The sequence below is a fragment of the Ailuropoda melanoleuca genome, chromosome 14 (genome assembly GCF_002007445.2).
Source record: "Ailuropoda melanoleuca isolate Jingjing chromosome 14, ASM200744v2, whole genome shotgun sequence".
Classification (NCBI taxonomy): domain Eukaryota; kingdom Metazoa; phylum Chordata; class Mammalia; order Carnivora; family Ursidae; genus Ailuropoda; species Ailuropoda melanoleuca.
Window position 1 is genome coordinate 43260755 of NC_048231.1, and position 15588 is coordinate 43276342.

General features: G+C 48.8%; 1 protein-coding gene across 9 annotated transcripts in view; it reads left to right on the forward strand.

Moving 5' to 3' along the window:
* Positions 1 to 13446, forward strand: part of GNB1L (G protein subunit beta 1 like) — a 60610-nt gene extending 47164 nt beyond the window's left edge. For all 9 annotated transcript variants that reach the window (XM_034642322.1, XM_019801123.2, XM_019801122.2 and 6 more), the window contains one exon: positions 12970 to 13446. In XM_034642322.1, coding sequence (XP_034498213.1) covers positions 12970 to 13287 — 318 coding nt within the window. In that variant the 3' untranslated portion in view covers positions 13288 to 13446. The remainder of the gene's footprint in view (positions 1 to 12969) is intronic.
* The last annotated feature ends 2142 nt before the right edge of the window (positions 13447 to 15588 follow it).

Genomic DNA, 15588 nt, shown 5'->3' on the forward strand with positions numbered 1-15588 from the left:
CGCTGAGCACGGCCACTGAGAACGGCTGCCTCGCCAGGAGACGACTGCGCCTCCGGTTCAGAGTTGGCCCCAGAGGCCCTGGAGATTTTCAGGTTGTGATGCAAGGCCTCTGAGGAGGAAGCGTCAGGGGCCGGCATCCACAGGCATCCACAGGCATCCACACGGACCTTCGCCCCGAGGCCCTCAGTGCACCGTGCTGGCCCACCGATGCAGCTGCCCACCCCGGCCCTCGAGCCACGTGGGCACAGATGTGCCTCCCCTTGCAGCCTGCTGCTGAAGTCTCTAATGAGCCCAAATCAATCTCTCCCGGGCGGGCGCTGGGAGCAGAGACGCAGATGAGGTTTCCCGCAGCAGAGCGTGGGTAATGGGAACCAGATGGCGGCCGCGCCGCGTGCACATTCCTGGCACCTGAGGTCATGTGCTGCGAGAGCCACTAGTGGCCAGGGATCCCTCCCAGAGGGTCCTCATTCAGGATGGGTGCGTCCAGGGGCATGGCAGTGACCGGGAGCCTTCGGCCACTCTCATCAGGACACCATGGCCTTGGGGGCACATGGCAGTGCTGGGCCACTTGCTTGCCTTCCAGAGGTGGCTTTCCCTCCAGTCTCCAGGGGATTGGGCCTTGGCTGTCGTCAGACACAGGTGGTGTGCAGACCTGCTCCTTCCTCCCACACTTGGGCAGGGCCCATGGCCTTGAAGCAGGGGCTGATTTACGGCCAGCAGTATTTTTAGGCCTTTAAGTAATATTGAGGCCCCCCACCCCAGCCAGCCTGGGCTGGGAATCAGACCAACCACGCTTCCCCGAGTTGCGCCCATGGCTGGTTGGCCAGGCGTCCCCTTGTCCCTCTGTGTGTCTGTTGCCTTCTCTCTCCCAGGCCCCACCCTCCAAAGTGTCAGTAGCAGGACCTGTGGGACAGGTAGGAAGGATACTACAGGGCCCTGAGACCAAGCAAATTGTGGACACAACTCAATCCCCCATGTGCACCTCAGGAACACAGCAGAACAAGCAAGGCTCTGGCTGCCATGACCATGAACAGACCCTGTTGGACCCTCCTCGTCCTCCTTGGGAATACAAGCCCGGGACAGGGGCTGGCCTCTTTTGATTTAGGTCCCCATCAAAGCTTCTGCTGCTGCTTCTCTTCATTCCTGCCAGGGAAGTCCGCTTTGTGGCTTTGCTTCGGGACCAGATTCACTTCTGCCCCGTGGGCAGCGCTGGGCATATCAGCCCTTCCCAGGTGGCAACACTGGCGTGGAAGGCGTTCTCTGCCCTGGACCCAACTTCCAGCGTGTGAGGACCACGGTTCAGGGGCCTCTATGGAAGTTCAGGTTCCTCTTCCATTTGCCTTAGGTTCTCGGTGATCGTCAGCAGAGAGCAGACTTGAAAGCAGCCCTTTTCTCCCTGGAAAATACTTCCCCTGTTAACAAATTCACATAAAGATGGAATATGAAGGAGGCAACCCTGAAGCAGGGCCCCACATGGGTTCCAGGGCATCCATGGCTCTGAGCCGAGGGGTCCCCTGGCTACCCCAGGCTTGGGGCAAAGTCCACAGAAGAGAACAGGATGAGGGCCAGTGATGGTCACACACAAGCACACATGGGATTTGCCTTCTCACACATGCACAGTGGCCTCAGCTCCCACAGTCCTTCTCCAGCATATGCCACTTGGTGGCCTGGGCATCGTGGTCCACTAATCGGTAGAGCCAGGCACTGGCCAGAGCCCTGCAAGAGTAGGAGGAGGTCCCTGACCGTGAGATGCAGGGTGGGCATGGAGGTGCCTGGATGGTCCAGGAACCCAGGCCATGCCTCGCGGAGGCAGGGGCTGTAGTGAGCCTCCCACAAGTGCTGCAGGTTGGACAGCGTGCAAGTTTGCTGCCAGGTTTTGGCAGGTTCTCATCATACCAGATCTTCCTTCTACTCCTAGTGGGGAAAAAATCTGAATCGTGAATAGGCATTGTGCTGTCAGACTCATGGCTTTTCTTCTCAGATCAGTTAATTTAATGAATTGCATTATTTAGCTTTTATGATACTGAAACAACTATTTAGTCTTAAAATAACCTGTGACAGAGCATGTCCATTTCTGTGTGGTGGGGCCCAGTCGGAGTTGTTGGGGCCATCAGTCTGTCTCTCGGTAAACTAAACTGCACCCCCTCCCCTGTCACCCCTCTCTGTTTATGGTTTTGGGAGCCCCAGAATCGAGGCAGGCATCCCCTCCTCTCATGATCTCTGGATAAGCTGGCAGGGGTCTGTTTGGTGAGTGGCCATGGGTCCCTCTTTCCCGTGGGGGCAGGTGTTTTCTCTGCAAGGAAGGCTTGATTTTCTTTTTGGACTGATTTAAGTTTCTTGATTTTTTTTTTGTTAAGTTGCCTTTTTCTAAGAATTTGTCTCTGGGCGTAAAAGCCTTCGAGGTATTTTCATACTACCCTTTTTTTAGTTGTTGAAATGATTGCATAGACTCTGCTGTATTTATAAAACTTTCCCATTTTTATCCCTAATCAGTCTTATCTCTGTTGATCTTTAAAAATCTTTTTTTTTTTAAGATTTTATTTATTTATTCGACAGAGACAGCCAGCGAGAGAGGGAACACAAGCAGAGGGAGTGGGAGAGGAAGAAGCAGGCTCACAGCAGAGGAGCCTGACGTGGGGCTCGATCCCACAACGCCGGAATCACTCCCCGAGCTGAAGGCAGACGCTCAACCGCTGTGCCACCCAGGCGCCCCTTAAAAATCTTTTTTTTTTTTAAGATTTTATTTATTTATTCGACAGAGATAGAGACAGCCAGCGAGAGAGGGAACACAAGCAGGGGGAGTGGGAGAGGAAGAAGCAGGCTCATAGCTGAAGAGCCTGATGTGGGGCTCGATCCCACAACGTCGGGATCACGCCCTGAGCCAAAGGCAGACGCTTAACCGCTGTGCCACCCAGGCGCCCCTAAAAATCTTTTTCTATCATTAAAAGTCTCTTAGGGTTTGAAAGAAGAAAAAGAAAAGAAAGAAAAAAAATCCTTTTCTGTTTTATCATTTTGCTCTGATCTTTCCCTTCCTTCCTCCCGTGTTCTCTAGGCTTGGTCTGTGGCTCTGACTTGAACTGGATTTGGAGCCCACTTTTTTTCTGCCGACCGACCCCCAGCGGCAGCGGCAGCCTATCTGCAGCCCTCTAGCTGCATCCCACATTGGGAGATGTCACCATCTTCATGGCGGGGGGGGAGAGTGGAACCCGATTTTTGTTTGTTCTCTGACTGCTGAGCTGATCAGAGTGTTTTTATGTTTCCAAATGTTTGATTTTTTTTTCTCCCCAGTTTTTTTTTTTTTTCCTGAATTTCTAACTCAATGCCGGTGTGGTCGGAGAATAAGGTCTGAATGATATCAGCTCTTTGAAATGTGGAGGCCAGTCCAGTTGACATAAGTATTCCACATGTGTGTGGGAAGGAAGTGCTTCTCATTGCTGGGTGCATGGCCATACCTGCATGTGCTCGGGCAGCCGTGGGGGCCGTGCAGCCCCGACATTGTGCGTGTGACTGGGCGCCTCTGGAAGGGGCAGGGAGTCCCCGGCACCGAGGCATATCTTGGCAACTTCTCCTGCATCCTGTGTGTTCTTGCTTCTGCATTTTGAAGCTGGCTCAGGAACATACCGGTTTAGAATGGCCATCTTCCTGGGGAATTGAACCTTTTTACTTTAGTGACTCTCATTATCTCTGAGAAAGATTTTTGCCTAAGAGCCTATTTTGCCAACTATTCATATGGTTCATGCCAGATTTCTTCTGATTATACTGCTTCTTTTTATTTCTTTTTATAGTTTTTTTTTAAGTCTTTTGCAGTCCACTTGTCTTCAGATGTTGGTGTGTCTCTCACAGAGCTGGTTTTGCACGCAGAGTGCATCTCATCGCTGCTCTTTCGTACCATAAATATTGCTCAGGCATTCTAACTCCTCAGGCACTCCTTCCAGAAGCCGAGGAGGCCGCCCATAAGGGGACGTTTAGTGGGGGCCTCTGCATGTGTGAATCTTCACGTTGATGGTGCCCACAGTTCTAGGTGCTTCTCTGGGTTTGCCCTGGCCCTTCCCCTGGGCTGTGGGGGAGCCAGCCCCCAGCCGACTCACTAGCCTTGGTGGGTCTGTCCCACAGATTCTGATTTCTGTGTCTTCATTTTTATTCAGTTCAAAATACTTTCTATTTTCCCTTATGATTTCTTCTTTGATCCAGTTGTTCCTTAGAAGTAAATTATTTTAATTTCCAAATATTTGTTGATTGTGTAGCTATCTTTAATCTAGCTTAATTCTGCTGTCAGTGAAGGAATCTGCACAATGTCAGCATTTAGATATTTATTGAGGCTTGTGTTTGGCCCAGCATATGCTGTTACATCTTGGTGAATGCTTGTGTTACGCAGCTGTTGGGCGGAGTGTTCCGTCAGCACGACCTTCGTCAAGGTGGTTGGTAGCGTTCACGTCTTCAATATCCCTACTGATCTTTTCAACCAGTTTTTTGCCAGGTACTGAGAGGTCTTTGAGTCTTTGAGTGTCGTCATGAATGTGCCTATTTCCCCCTTTCTGTCTGTTCTGCTTCATGAATTTTGAAGCACTGTGATTACGTGCATTTAAGATGGTTACCACATCCTGCTTAGTGATCATCATGAAATATCCTTCTATAGCTCTTGTCACATCTTTTTTTTTTAGTTGTAGTAATTTAATGTTTTCAAAATTGAAGTGTAGTTGACACACAATGAATGTTACGTTAGTTTCGGGTGTAACACATCCTTTGTCTTGGGGTCAGCTTGGTCTGACGCTAATACAGCAGCACCAGCTTTCTCAGGTTTCCTCTTTCGAGGCATGTCTCCCTTATTTTCAACCTATGTCCATCTCTTTATATTTAAAAAGCATCTTTGGCAGTCTTTTTAATCCTTTCTGACAATCTTTGCCTTCTAATTGGAGCACTTTTTGCATGTAATGTAATTATTGGTCTGCCATCTTTTTTTTATTTTTATTTTTTTTTAAGATTTTATTTATATATGTGACAGAGAGACAGCCAGTGAGAGAGGGAACACAGCAGGGGGAGTGGGAGAGGAAGAAGCAGGCTCCCAACGGAGGAGCCTGATGTGGGACTCGATCCCATAACGCCGGGATCACGCCCTGAGCCGAAGGCAGACGCTTAACAACTGCACTACCCAGGCGCCCCGGTCTGCCATCTTGATACTGGTTTTCCACTTGTCACTTCTGTTTTTGACCCTGTTTTACTCCTTTCCTGCCTTCTTGTGTGTTAATCAAATATTCATTTTTTAGTTTTCCATTTTATTTCCTCTCTTGGTTTCTTTGATATAGCTCTTGTCATTTTCTTCCGAGTGGCTACTTGCAGGCTCACGGTACACATCATCAACGTACCCAGCCCTACTCAGTCAGTGTTGCCGCACCGCTCGCCCGACATGTGTCATAACCCCATGCTAGAAAGATTCCATATACCACCCGCCCACCCTTTCTCCTGCTGCTGTTTTACATTTTACTTCTACACACCTTATAAACTTTACAATGTTATTGGTTTTGCCTTAAATTATCAGTTACTAAACCTGAGATCAAGACCTGAGCTGAAATCGAGAATGAGACACTTAACTGACTGAACCACCCAGGCACCCCCGGATTTTTTTTTTAAATAAATAAGGAATAGTACTCTAAATGTGTTTTCTCTTCTTTAAGATTTTATTAATATTTTCTTTTCTCTAGCTTATTGTAAGAATATGTGGTATATATTACATCTAGCATACAAAATACATGTTAACCCTTCATGCTATCAGTAAGGGTTCCAGTCAACCATAGGCTATCGGTAGTTTTGGGGGAGTCAGAAGTGATAAATGGATTTTCAACTGCGTGGGGGGGGGCGCCTGGGGGGCGCAGTCGATGTCTGCCTTCGGCTCACGGCGTGATCCCAGCGTTCTGGGATCGAGCCCCACATCAGGCCTCTCCGCTGGGAGCCTGCTTCTTCCTCTCCCACTCCCCCTGCTTGTGTTCCCTCTCTCGCTGGCTGTCTCTCTCTGTCAAATAAATAAAGTCTTTAAAAAACAAAAAAACAAAAACAAAAAAAAATCAACTGCGTGGGGAGTCAGCACCCCTAACCTGCATGTTGTTCAAGGGTCAGCTGGAGTTTATATTTACCCATCTGTTACCATTTCTGGTGCTCTCCTTGTAGGTCTGAGTTTCTGTCTGGTTTTATTTCCCTTTATCTGGGAGAATACCCTTTAGCATTTCTTGAAATGTAGTTCTTAAGGCAAAAGATTCTCTAGCTTCTGTTTATGAATAATGTCTATCTCACCCTCTTTTTAAAAAAGAATTCTGCCTACCGAATCTAGGGATGATGGTTTTGTTTTCCTTCACTGGAAAGTGTTTTCCGCACTGTAAAGGTGTCATTCCATTGTCATCTGGCGTCCATAGTTTCTAATAAGAATTCGTTGTATCTTATTGTTATTCCCAGACACACCATGTGTCTCACTCTATGGTGGCTTTCAAGGTTTTGTTCATCTGTGGTTTTCAGTATCTGACTCTCCTGGAACTTCTGTAAGTTAGACAATTGGATGTCATTCCATACTCCCTGAGGCTCTGTTCAGTTTTCTTCAATCATATTCCTCTCTCTGTTCTTCAGATTGAATAATGTCTGTTGATATGTCCTCTAGTTTACTGACTTTTTTAAATGATTTACAGTTTGCCATTAAGCCTCTCCTACAAGTTTTTCACTTCAGTTACTGAGCTGCTCAGTTCTGCATTTTCAATTGTTCTTTTTTTTTAAAGATTTTATTTATTTATTTGAGAGAGAGTGAGAGAACACGAGCAGGGTGAGGAGCAGAAGGAGAAGCTGGCTCCCCTCTGAGCAAGGAGCCCGAAACAGGGCTGATCCCAGGACCCTGGCATCAGATGCTTAACCGACTGAGCCACCCAGGCGCCCCTCTTCTTTTTTTTTTAAAGATTTTATTTATTTATTTGACACAGAGAGAGACAGCCAGCGAGAGAGGGAACACAGGCAGGGGGAGTGGGAGAGGAAGAAGCAGGCTCATAGCAGAGGAGCCTGATGTGGGGCTCGATCCCATAACGCCGGGATCACACCCAGAGCCGAAGGCAGACGCTTAACAACTGCGCCACCCAGGCGCCACGCCCCTCTTCTTTTTTTTAAATAAAAGACCTTTTTTTTTTTTTAGAACAGTTTTAGGCTCACAGCAAAATTGAGAGGAAGGTGCAGGCATACCCCACATTCCCCTTGCCCTTTACCCCCGCACGTGCACAGCCTCCCCCATTATCGAGAGCCCACCGGAGTGGGACAACAGGCTGCTCTGCACTGACACATTATCACCCAGAGTCTGCGGTTCACAGTGAGTTCACTCTTGGTGGTGTGCATTCTGTGGGTTTGGACAAATGTATAATGACATGTATCCACCATTATAGTATCACACACAGTGTTTTCATTGCCCTAAAAATCCTCTCTGCTCTGCACAGTCATTCCTCCTCCCACACTGACCCTTGACAACCACTCATTTTTTTGCTGTCTCTATGGTTTGGTTTTGCCTTTTCCAGAACGTCATATGGCTGGAATCATACAGTATGTAGCCTTTTCAGGTTGGCTTCTTTTAGTGAGTAATATGCATTTAAGATTCCTCTGTGTCTTTTTTTTTTTTTTTTAAGATTTTATTTGTTTATTCGACAGAGAGAGAGACAGCCAGCGAGAGAGGGAACCACAGGCAGGGGGAGTGGGAGAGGAAGAAGCAGGCTCATAGCAGAGGAGCCTGATGTGGGGCTCGATCCCATAACGCCGGGATCACGCCCTGAGCCGAAGGCAGACGCTTAACCGCTGTGCCACCCAGGCGCCCCTCCTCTGTGTCTTTTATAGTTTGATGGCTCATTTCTTTTTAGCATCGAATAATAGTCCATTGTCTGGATGCAACACAGTTTATTTGTCCATTCACCTATTAAAGGACACCTTGGTTGCTTCCAGGCTTGGCAGTTATGAATAAAGCGGCTGTAAACACTGATGTACAGAATTTGGGCTGGGGGGGCAGAGGGAGAGGGAGAAGAGAGAATCCCAAGCAGGCTCCACACCCAGCCCAGAGACTGACATGAGGCTCGATCTCATGACCCTGAGATCATGACCTGAAAGCAAGGGTCGGGTGCTTAACTGACTGAGCCATCCAGGCACCCCACAGTTTTTTGTATGGATATACATTTTCAGCTCCTTTGGGTAAATACCAAAGCATGCAATTTCTAGATCACGTGGCGAGAGAATGTTTAGTTTTGTCAGGATACCACCATGCTGTCTTCCAAAGTGGCTGTAGTGCATTCCTGCCCACAGTGAGTGAGAGTTCCTGTGACTCCACAGCCTCGCCAGCATTTGGCATTGTCAGTGTTCTGGACTTCTGTCGTTCCAACAAGAGTATAATGGTATCTGGTTTTTTCTTTATTATTATTATTGAAGTGTAGTTGACATACAGTGTTATCTCAGTTATTGTTCTAATTTGCATTTCCCTGATAACATATGACAGAAGCACTTTTCATGTGCTTACCTGCCATGTGTTGATCTGTGGTGAAATGTGTGTTAAAGTTTTTTGCCCATTTTTCAATCAGGTTGTTTGTTTTCTTATTGTTGAGTTTTAAGAGTTCTTTGCACATTTTGGTTAATAGTCCTTTATCAGATGTGTCTTCTGCAAATATTTTCTCCTGTTCTGTTGCCTGTCTTTTCATTCTCTCACCAGTGTCTTTCACAGAGCAGAAAATTTTAATTTAGTGAAGCTTAGCTTATCAATTCTTTCTTTCATGGATCGTGCCTTTGATGTTGTGTCTAAAATGTCATTGCTGGGTGTCTGAGTGGCTCAGTCAGTTAAGCATCTGCCTTCAGCTCAGGTCATGGTCCCGGGGTCCTGGGATCGAGTCCTGCATCAGGCTCCTTGCTCAGCAGGGAGTCTGCTTCTCCCTCTGCTCCCCCACTGCTCCTGGTCGCACATGCACTTTCTCTCTCTCACAAAAATAAATAAAATATTTTTAAAAAATTAAAATAAAATAAAATATCATTGCCAAGCCCAGAGTCATCTAGGTTTTTGTCTTATGTTATCTTTTATTATTTTTATAGTGTTGTGTTTTATATTCAGGTCTGTGATTCATTTTGAGTTATTTTTTGCAAATTAGAGGTGTGAGGTCTTTGTCAAGAATCATATTTTTGCGCGTGGATGTCCAGTTTTTCCAGCACTGCTTGTTAAAAGAGTATCTTTTCCTTCATTATGTTTCCTTTGCTCCTTTATCAAAGATGAGTTGATTCTATTTATGTGGGTCTATTTCTGGGCTCTGTATGCTGTTTCTTTGATCTGTCTCTTCTTTCATCAATACCACACTGTCTTGACCACTGTAGCTTTATAGTAAGTCCTGAAGTCAGGTAGCGTCAGGCCTCTGACTTTGTTCTTCTCCTTTAACATAATATGTTGGCTGTTCTGGGTTTGTTCTTTTTTTATAATCTCCATTTTTCTGCTAATAATTCCTGTCTGTTCACTCATCAGGGAAATTATAATTATAATTATTTGAATGCATTTTCTTTCATTTTTTTTGAACATACTTAAATAGCTGCTTTAAAGTTTTTGTCTGATATGTTCAACATCTGTGCCATTCTGGGCCAGTTTCTATTTACTGCTTTTTTTCCAGTTGACTATGGGTCATATATTCCTGCTTCTTTGCATGTCTCATAATTTCTTTGTGTGCTCAACGTTGTAAATGATACGTGATGGAGACTCAGAATTCTAATCTGTTGCTCTGAAGAATATTTACTTCTGTCCTTGCAGGCAGTTCACTTACTGGCTGTTCACCTTGAACTTGTGGAGGCTTGGCTTTATGCTCTGTCAGGGCAGATACGTGGAAAGCCCAGGGTCCTTCCCAGGCTCCTCTAATGTGGTAGCACTCACCTTCTGAGCTCTGTCTCTCCTTCAGACCGTGTAGAGCTCTGTCTCTAGCATTGTTGCAGTAGGTCCAGGGTAGGCCCTACCCGATTATTCCTGAAGCAAGACCCTTGTGGCATCTGGTGTTGGGTTGCCAGGCGGTATTTGCGCTTGGGCCGGCTGGACCCAAGATCACGGTTGATCTCCTGTATCTGTTCCATTTAACTTTGCTACAGTCACAGTCCGGTAAACCTCATGTGGTGTCGTGAGCATGCACAGCCCAGCCCTCCCACAAGGACTGATGGGGAACCCAGATGCGACTGAAGGCCAGTTCCCTCCGTGCTGCTGGCTCACCCCACAGATTAGCTGCTCTAGCTGCCCCCATGCTCTGATCTCTGCCTCCTCAGCTTCATGTGGCCTCTGCGCCACCTAGGTTTCATGGCTGGGACACTTCCCCGGGCAGATTGCTGCTAGAGCGTTTGGGAGGCTCTCCTCATCAGCTGCCCCTCCCCACCTGTTGTCCACTGCCTGCCTGGACACGGTTGCGTGCTATTTTGCAACCATGCAAGTCTGATGGTTGGTTTATAGCATGAGGACTGGTCTGGTACCAGTTACTCCATCATAGCCGCATTCCTGTTGTTCTCACTTCATGAATGATACGCCCGTTTATCTCTAGAGCAGCCAGCCATAGCTCTTCATTAAGAATTGTACCCTTTCTCATTGGTAAGCATGGTACGTAGTCTGTCTTCGTGCCTTTTCCTCTGAATTCAACGTTTCCTATTACTGACACTGGACCCCTGTTTCTCTTGTCTGCACTCTCCTGGTATATCTGCTAATCACCCTTTTGGTGTCTCTCTTACACATAGCACAGATTTGGATTTAACTTTGGAATCTAATTATCAATCTGTTGAGTATATTTTTATGGAGAAATACAAGGGCAAATACTAAAACATGGCACCTAATGTCAGGGATGGGGAAGGAAGTAATGTTGTTTTTGTCATTACTTACAGTGGATTGTCAGATAATCTCTCAAGTATGAGGTTGACTATTTTATCTTAGCCCCAAGTGACAAAAGATGAACAAATCAGTGAATTTAACAAATATCCCATCCCTCACTATCCTCCCATATTTTGGTTAGTTACATAACCGGTTCTATAGCCGTAATCCGTGTATTGTTTTAGATCTAATCCTACTGGTAAGTAGATTACTTGCTTTCTGCCAGATCATCTGCTAAAGTTCTCCGGTTATCTCTCATGAGACTGGAGTTAATCTTCCAGTCCTTCAAGAAGAGCTTATGGGAGCATATTCTTTAAGTTCTTACATGTTCAAAAATGCTTGTCTATTGTTTTTATACTTGAACAGCAGTTTGGCTGGATATAAAATTCTTGGACCATGCCTGCCTTCGCAGTTTCCACTGTCTGCTGGCACAGATGTGGCCGTGGAACATTTTGAGGACAGCCTAACCTAACCTCACAATTGACATGATCTTTTTGCCTGAGTACCAAAAGGACTTTTTTAGCCATTAAGTCCAGTGTTCTTCCTAAGGCGTATCTTAACATTGACCATCCTATAGCCTGTCTTTGGATCTGGATCATAAGGCTTCAATTTTTCTAGAAATTAAAAGTTATTTTCTAAATCACTGAATGTTAGAGCACCTCTGCCTGTCTTCCATGTCTGCTGTTTTCTCTCCAGTCCATTGTAACTCTTTGTTTCCCTTTCACTTTGCTCACTTTGTATCATTCCTGTTCTTACTGTCTTATTCCAGGCTCCTTCTGCCATTTCCCATTCCCTGCATTTCTTTGAGGTCTTCCTTCCTCTTCTTTCCTGTGCTCTGTCAGTTCAGCTTTCCTCCTCTGTGTTTTGCTGCTTCAGGTTCTTGTTTTATAGAGGTAACTCCTTCCCGAGGTTTGGGTTTATTAAATTATGGCAAAAAAAAAATCCTTGGTGACAATTTCTCTTTGCTTCCAAGGGATGTTGCCATTTGTTTTTCCATGTTTCTTTCTTCCTTTTCCCTTGTGTTATCTTTGTAGAGATGAGTGATTCTTAACCAGGACCACCATGGCCCCATTAGGAAGTGAATTAGGAGAAAAGAGTGTGCTGGTAAGGGACAGCAAAGGCAACCTCAGGGCAACAGGAGCTCATGGTGCATGGGGCTAGGCCAAACACAAGATCAGTAGAAGGAAGTGGCTACTGTGTATTGTCACAATGATGGCAAAGTGCCTTTGTCATTTAGTGCATGGGGACAGAGATGCCAGATTGCAATGCATGAGACAGTGCCATGTAACCATAAATAGCTGTGACCACAAAGGCAGCTCTGATTCCCTACCTGCTGCAGGAGGCACATGTCCGTGAGGGTCATCACCCAGCACTGACGTGGGAGCACTCAGCCTCCAGAAAGAGGTTGGCTCCCAGTGTCTCCATGCAGATAGAAGATGCCTGTGCAACTCCTTGCTTAGTTTTGCCTTCCTTCCTCTCAGAACCAAGCTAGGGACTAAGGTTTCAGCCATGGCCAGTGTGGCAGGTCTGCAGGTGCTCCTGCACCCACTCCCACCCCGCCGTGGCCCTTCAACCCTTTCGCTGAAGATGTACCCCATGTCTCTCATCTTCCTCATGCTGTGGACGGGCGTGAGGTTTCCCCAGGAGGGAAACATGCAGACTTTATGCTGCTATCAAGCTGGAGATGCATCTTGCTGGGATGCTAGAGTGCAGTGTATTTCCGTGGTGAGGGGCCACAGGACCCGGCCCACTGAGGTCTTTCCTGAGGGCCTGATAGGCAGAGAAACAGCAGCCCCTGAGTTCCTCCCAGACCTTGTGTAGGGGAGCAGCTCTGCGAGACCACAGGGGCTCTCTGAGGGAAGGGCCTGAAGTCTTCTGTCATAAGCCAAGGGCTCAGTCAAGGGCAGTGGTCAGGCTGCTCCCCTCAGCAGGTCTATGCCTGGCTCCTGGGAGGTAGGGAGTAAGTTTGCAGGAACATATGGCCATCTTGGCGGCCTACATTTCCCTCCTTGTTCTGGCTGCCAGACTAGGGCTGTCCATGGGTGGGAGCCCCTGGGACAGGTCTAAGAAGCCATTTCATGGTTCTCTTGATCTTACAGGTGTGCGGAACTCACGAACTCACCAATCCTGGGATCGCTGATGTCAAGATCCGGCCAGACCGCAAGATCCTGGCCACTGCAGGCTGGGACCATCGTGTCCGTGTGTTTCACTGGAGGACGATGAAGCCACTGGCTGTACTGTCCTTCCACAGTGCCACTGTCCACTGTGTGGCCTTTGCCACCGATGGCTTGCTGGCCGCAGGGTCTGGTGATCAGCGCATCAGCATCTGGTCACTCTACCCGATCTGCAGAGACGCGTCCACTCCCTTGTTGGGACATGCTGAGGGCGGGGAGGTGGGCGCCCATGCTTTGGCCTGACCCAGGCATGTGGAACCCGTGCATCGGGACACCCCCCCGCCCCCAGACAGCCAGTCACAGTTCTCCTCTTCCAGTTACAAGAGGTGCTTGGTCCATGGTTCGTTTTCTGCACAAGGCGTGTGTTTCCTTTTGTGGAATACAGCATCTGTACGACAGTGACTCTGCAGTTTACAAAGTAACTGGGCAGACGCCTGGGCACCTGTGGCCCAGGCAAGAGACCAGCCTGGGGCTGCTTTACAATAAACCTCTAGATGCAAGCCCACAGGCTCAAGGGACAAATTCTCCAAGGTGACACCCCGGATTCCCCCTTAGGGTCAGCTCCAAGAGCTCTCCTCAGACCTTCCACTGGGTAGGGCAGTTGAGTCCTGTCCAGAGGGGAAACACCAAATGTGATCCCCAGGTCCTGCTGACTCATGTGGCTCCTCACTCCAGGGATGGCCAGGAGCTCCTGACGCACAGGGCTGAAGCCAGAACCAATAGAAAGAAGTGGCCAGACCCTGCAAGGGAGCAAGGCAGGAGGCAGGTGGGCTGTGGATGACTGCAAAGGCAGAGAGAGCTCGTGGTTCAGGGCCAGGCCGAGCGCAGGATCCATGGGAGGAAGTGCCACCCCAACAAGAGGAAGACCAAAGATGGCAAGGTGCCATCTTCAGGGTGGAAAGCACGGCAGAATTAAGTGTGGCTGACACAGCCACCAATAACACAGAGCCAGCAGTGTGCACACAGGGCAATTGGGAATTAGCAGCCAAAGCAGGCAGTGTGTCCGGTCTCCTTCCATGCATGGCTGGGCCCAGCCATCAGGGCAGCTTTTAAAGCTGGGCTGTTGATTGGGAAGGAATGTGACCCTGGAAATTGGGATGGGGGCTGTGGGCAGTCACTGAGGAAGCTGGGGGCCTCAAACCCCTTTGTTCTGCTACCTTTTTTGCCAGAAGAGCTCCTTTCAGTCTCTGATTGAAGAGGTCAGTCCTCCTTTACCTGGAGGACCCGGAATGGCTCCCCCTGGGGTGGGGTCCTTGTGGGACACTCAGGACCACCTCCCCCCCACCCCAGCTTTGCTTATAACTAGACTCAGGCCCCAGGAGGCCCCAAAGGGTGAGGTACAAAGTATGGCCTGTGATGAGGTGGCTATGCTCCAGAAGAACTTCATGCAGATAGAAATCTGGAGAACACGTGTGGGATCCAGGTGGCAGGAATATGAAACGCATCAGGCCAAATCCATGGAAACAGGGCCACTAACAGAGGGTCTGGACTTGTTGCAGCCCGAGGAGGAAGAAAGGGGCCCAGGGTGTGGTTGCTTGGTTAAAACCTGGACCACAAAGCAGGTTCGCTGAGTACGGTTGCAATGCCAGAACCCGCGTGCTGCAGAGGGAATGGCCCAAGGGGTCAGAGAGATTGGGGTATTCGAGGGGACTTAGCACATGAGAGCTGCTCGCCCTCCACAAGAAGGGCTGGAGCCTTTCCCCATGACGTCGAGGAGTACATCCGCAAGGGGGACCCAGCACCCCTGGAGAGCTGCGGTTTCTCTTCTCTGCAGGTTGGTTGGAGCCATAGCCACACAGCAGGACCTCTAAATTCAGCGGAGTCCTTGGCTCTCAGAGTGGCAAGGCCTAGTCGTGGCACTTAGCCCCCCAAGACGGAGTAGGCATGGTTGTGTGGTGGGCAGCCACGGCCCCCGGCAGCCAGACCAGCAGAGATGTGGGCATGGGCTGGCGACCTTGGGGCCCTGGAGGTGGAGCTTACAGGCAGCCCGATAAGGCTAGCTTGATCTCAAGCAGAAGCATTCTGGATCGAGCAGACACATGTCTGACCCGGGCCACCAAAATAGATTCACCACCCCTCAGTCACCGCCCCGGGCTCCTTGAGGAAAGACCCCACCACACTGCCGACAATGTATACTGCTGATCTTCTGCCCAGCCTCCGCGGGGACCTGTGGCCCCTTCCTCAGGGACTGAATACCGCGGGAGCTCGTGCAAGGCCCATCCTGGGGACTGGCCTACCCACGTGGGCCCTGTTGGACAGAGGTGCTGGCGAGTGTCCTCCAGGACCTCTGGGAGGGACCCCGCCGGCCCCTGGGTATCCTGTAGCCACGTCACCGGATGTTGGGGGATACATCCAGAAGGATTTCCACGTGATGAATGTCAGAAGGGGAGGCTCTGTTTAGCCTGCAGGCCTTTGAACCTCCCAGTCGTGAGGAAAACCGCCGAGTAAGCCACACTCGGGGTTCTCCTCACAGGGAGGCTGTCAGGTCAGAGACAACGGAGCGTGGCCTCACCGAGCCACAGCCCTGCATGGCTCCCACAAGAG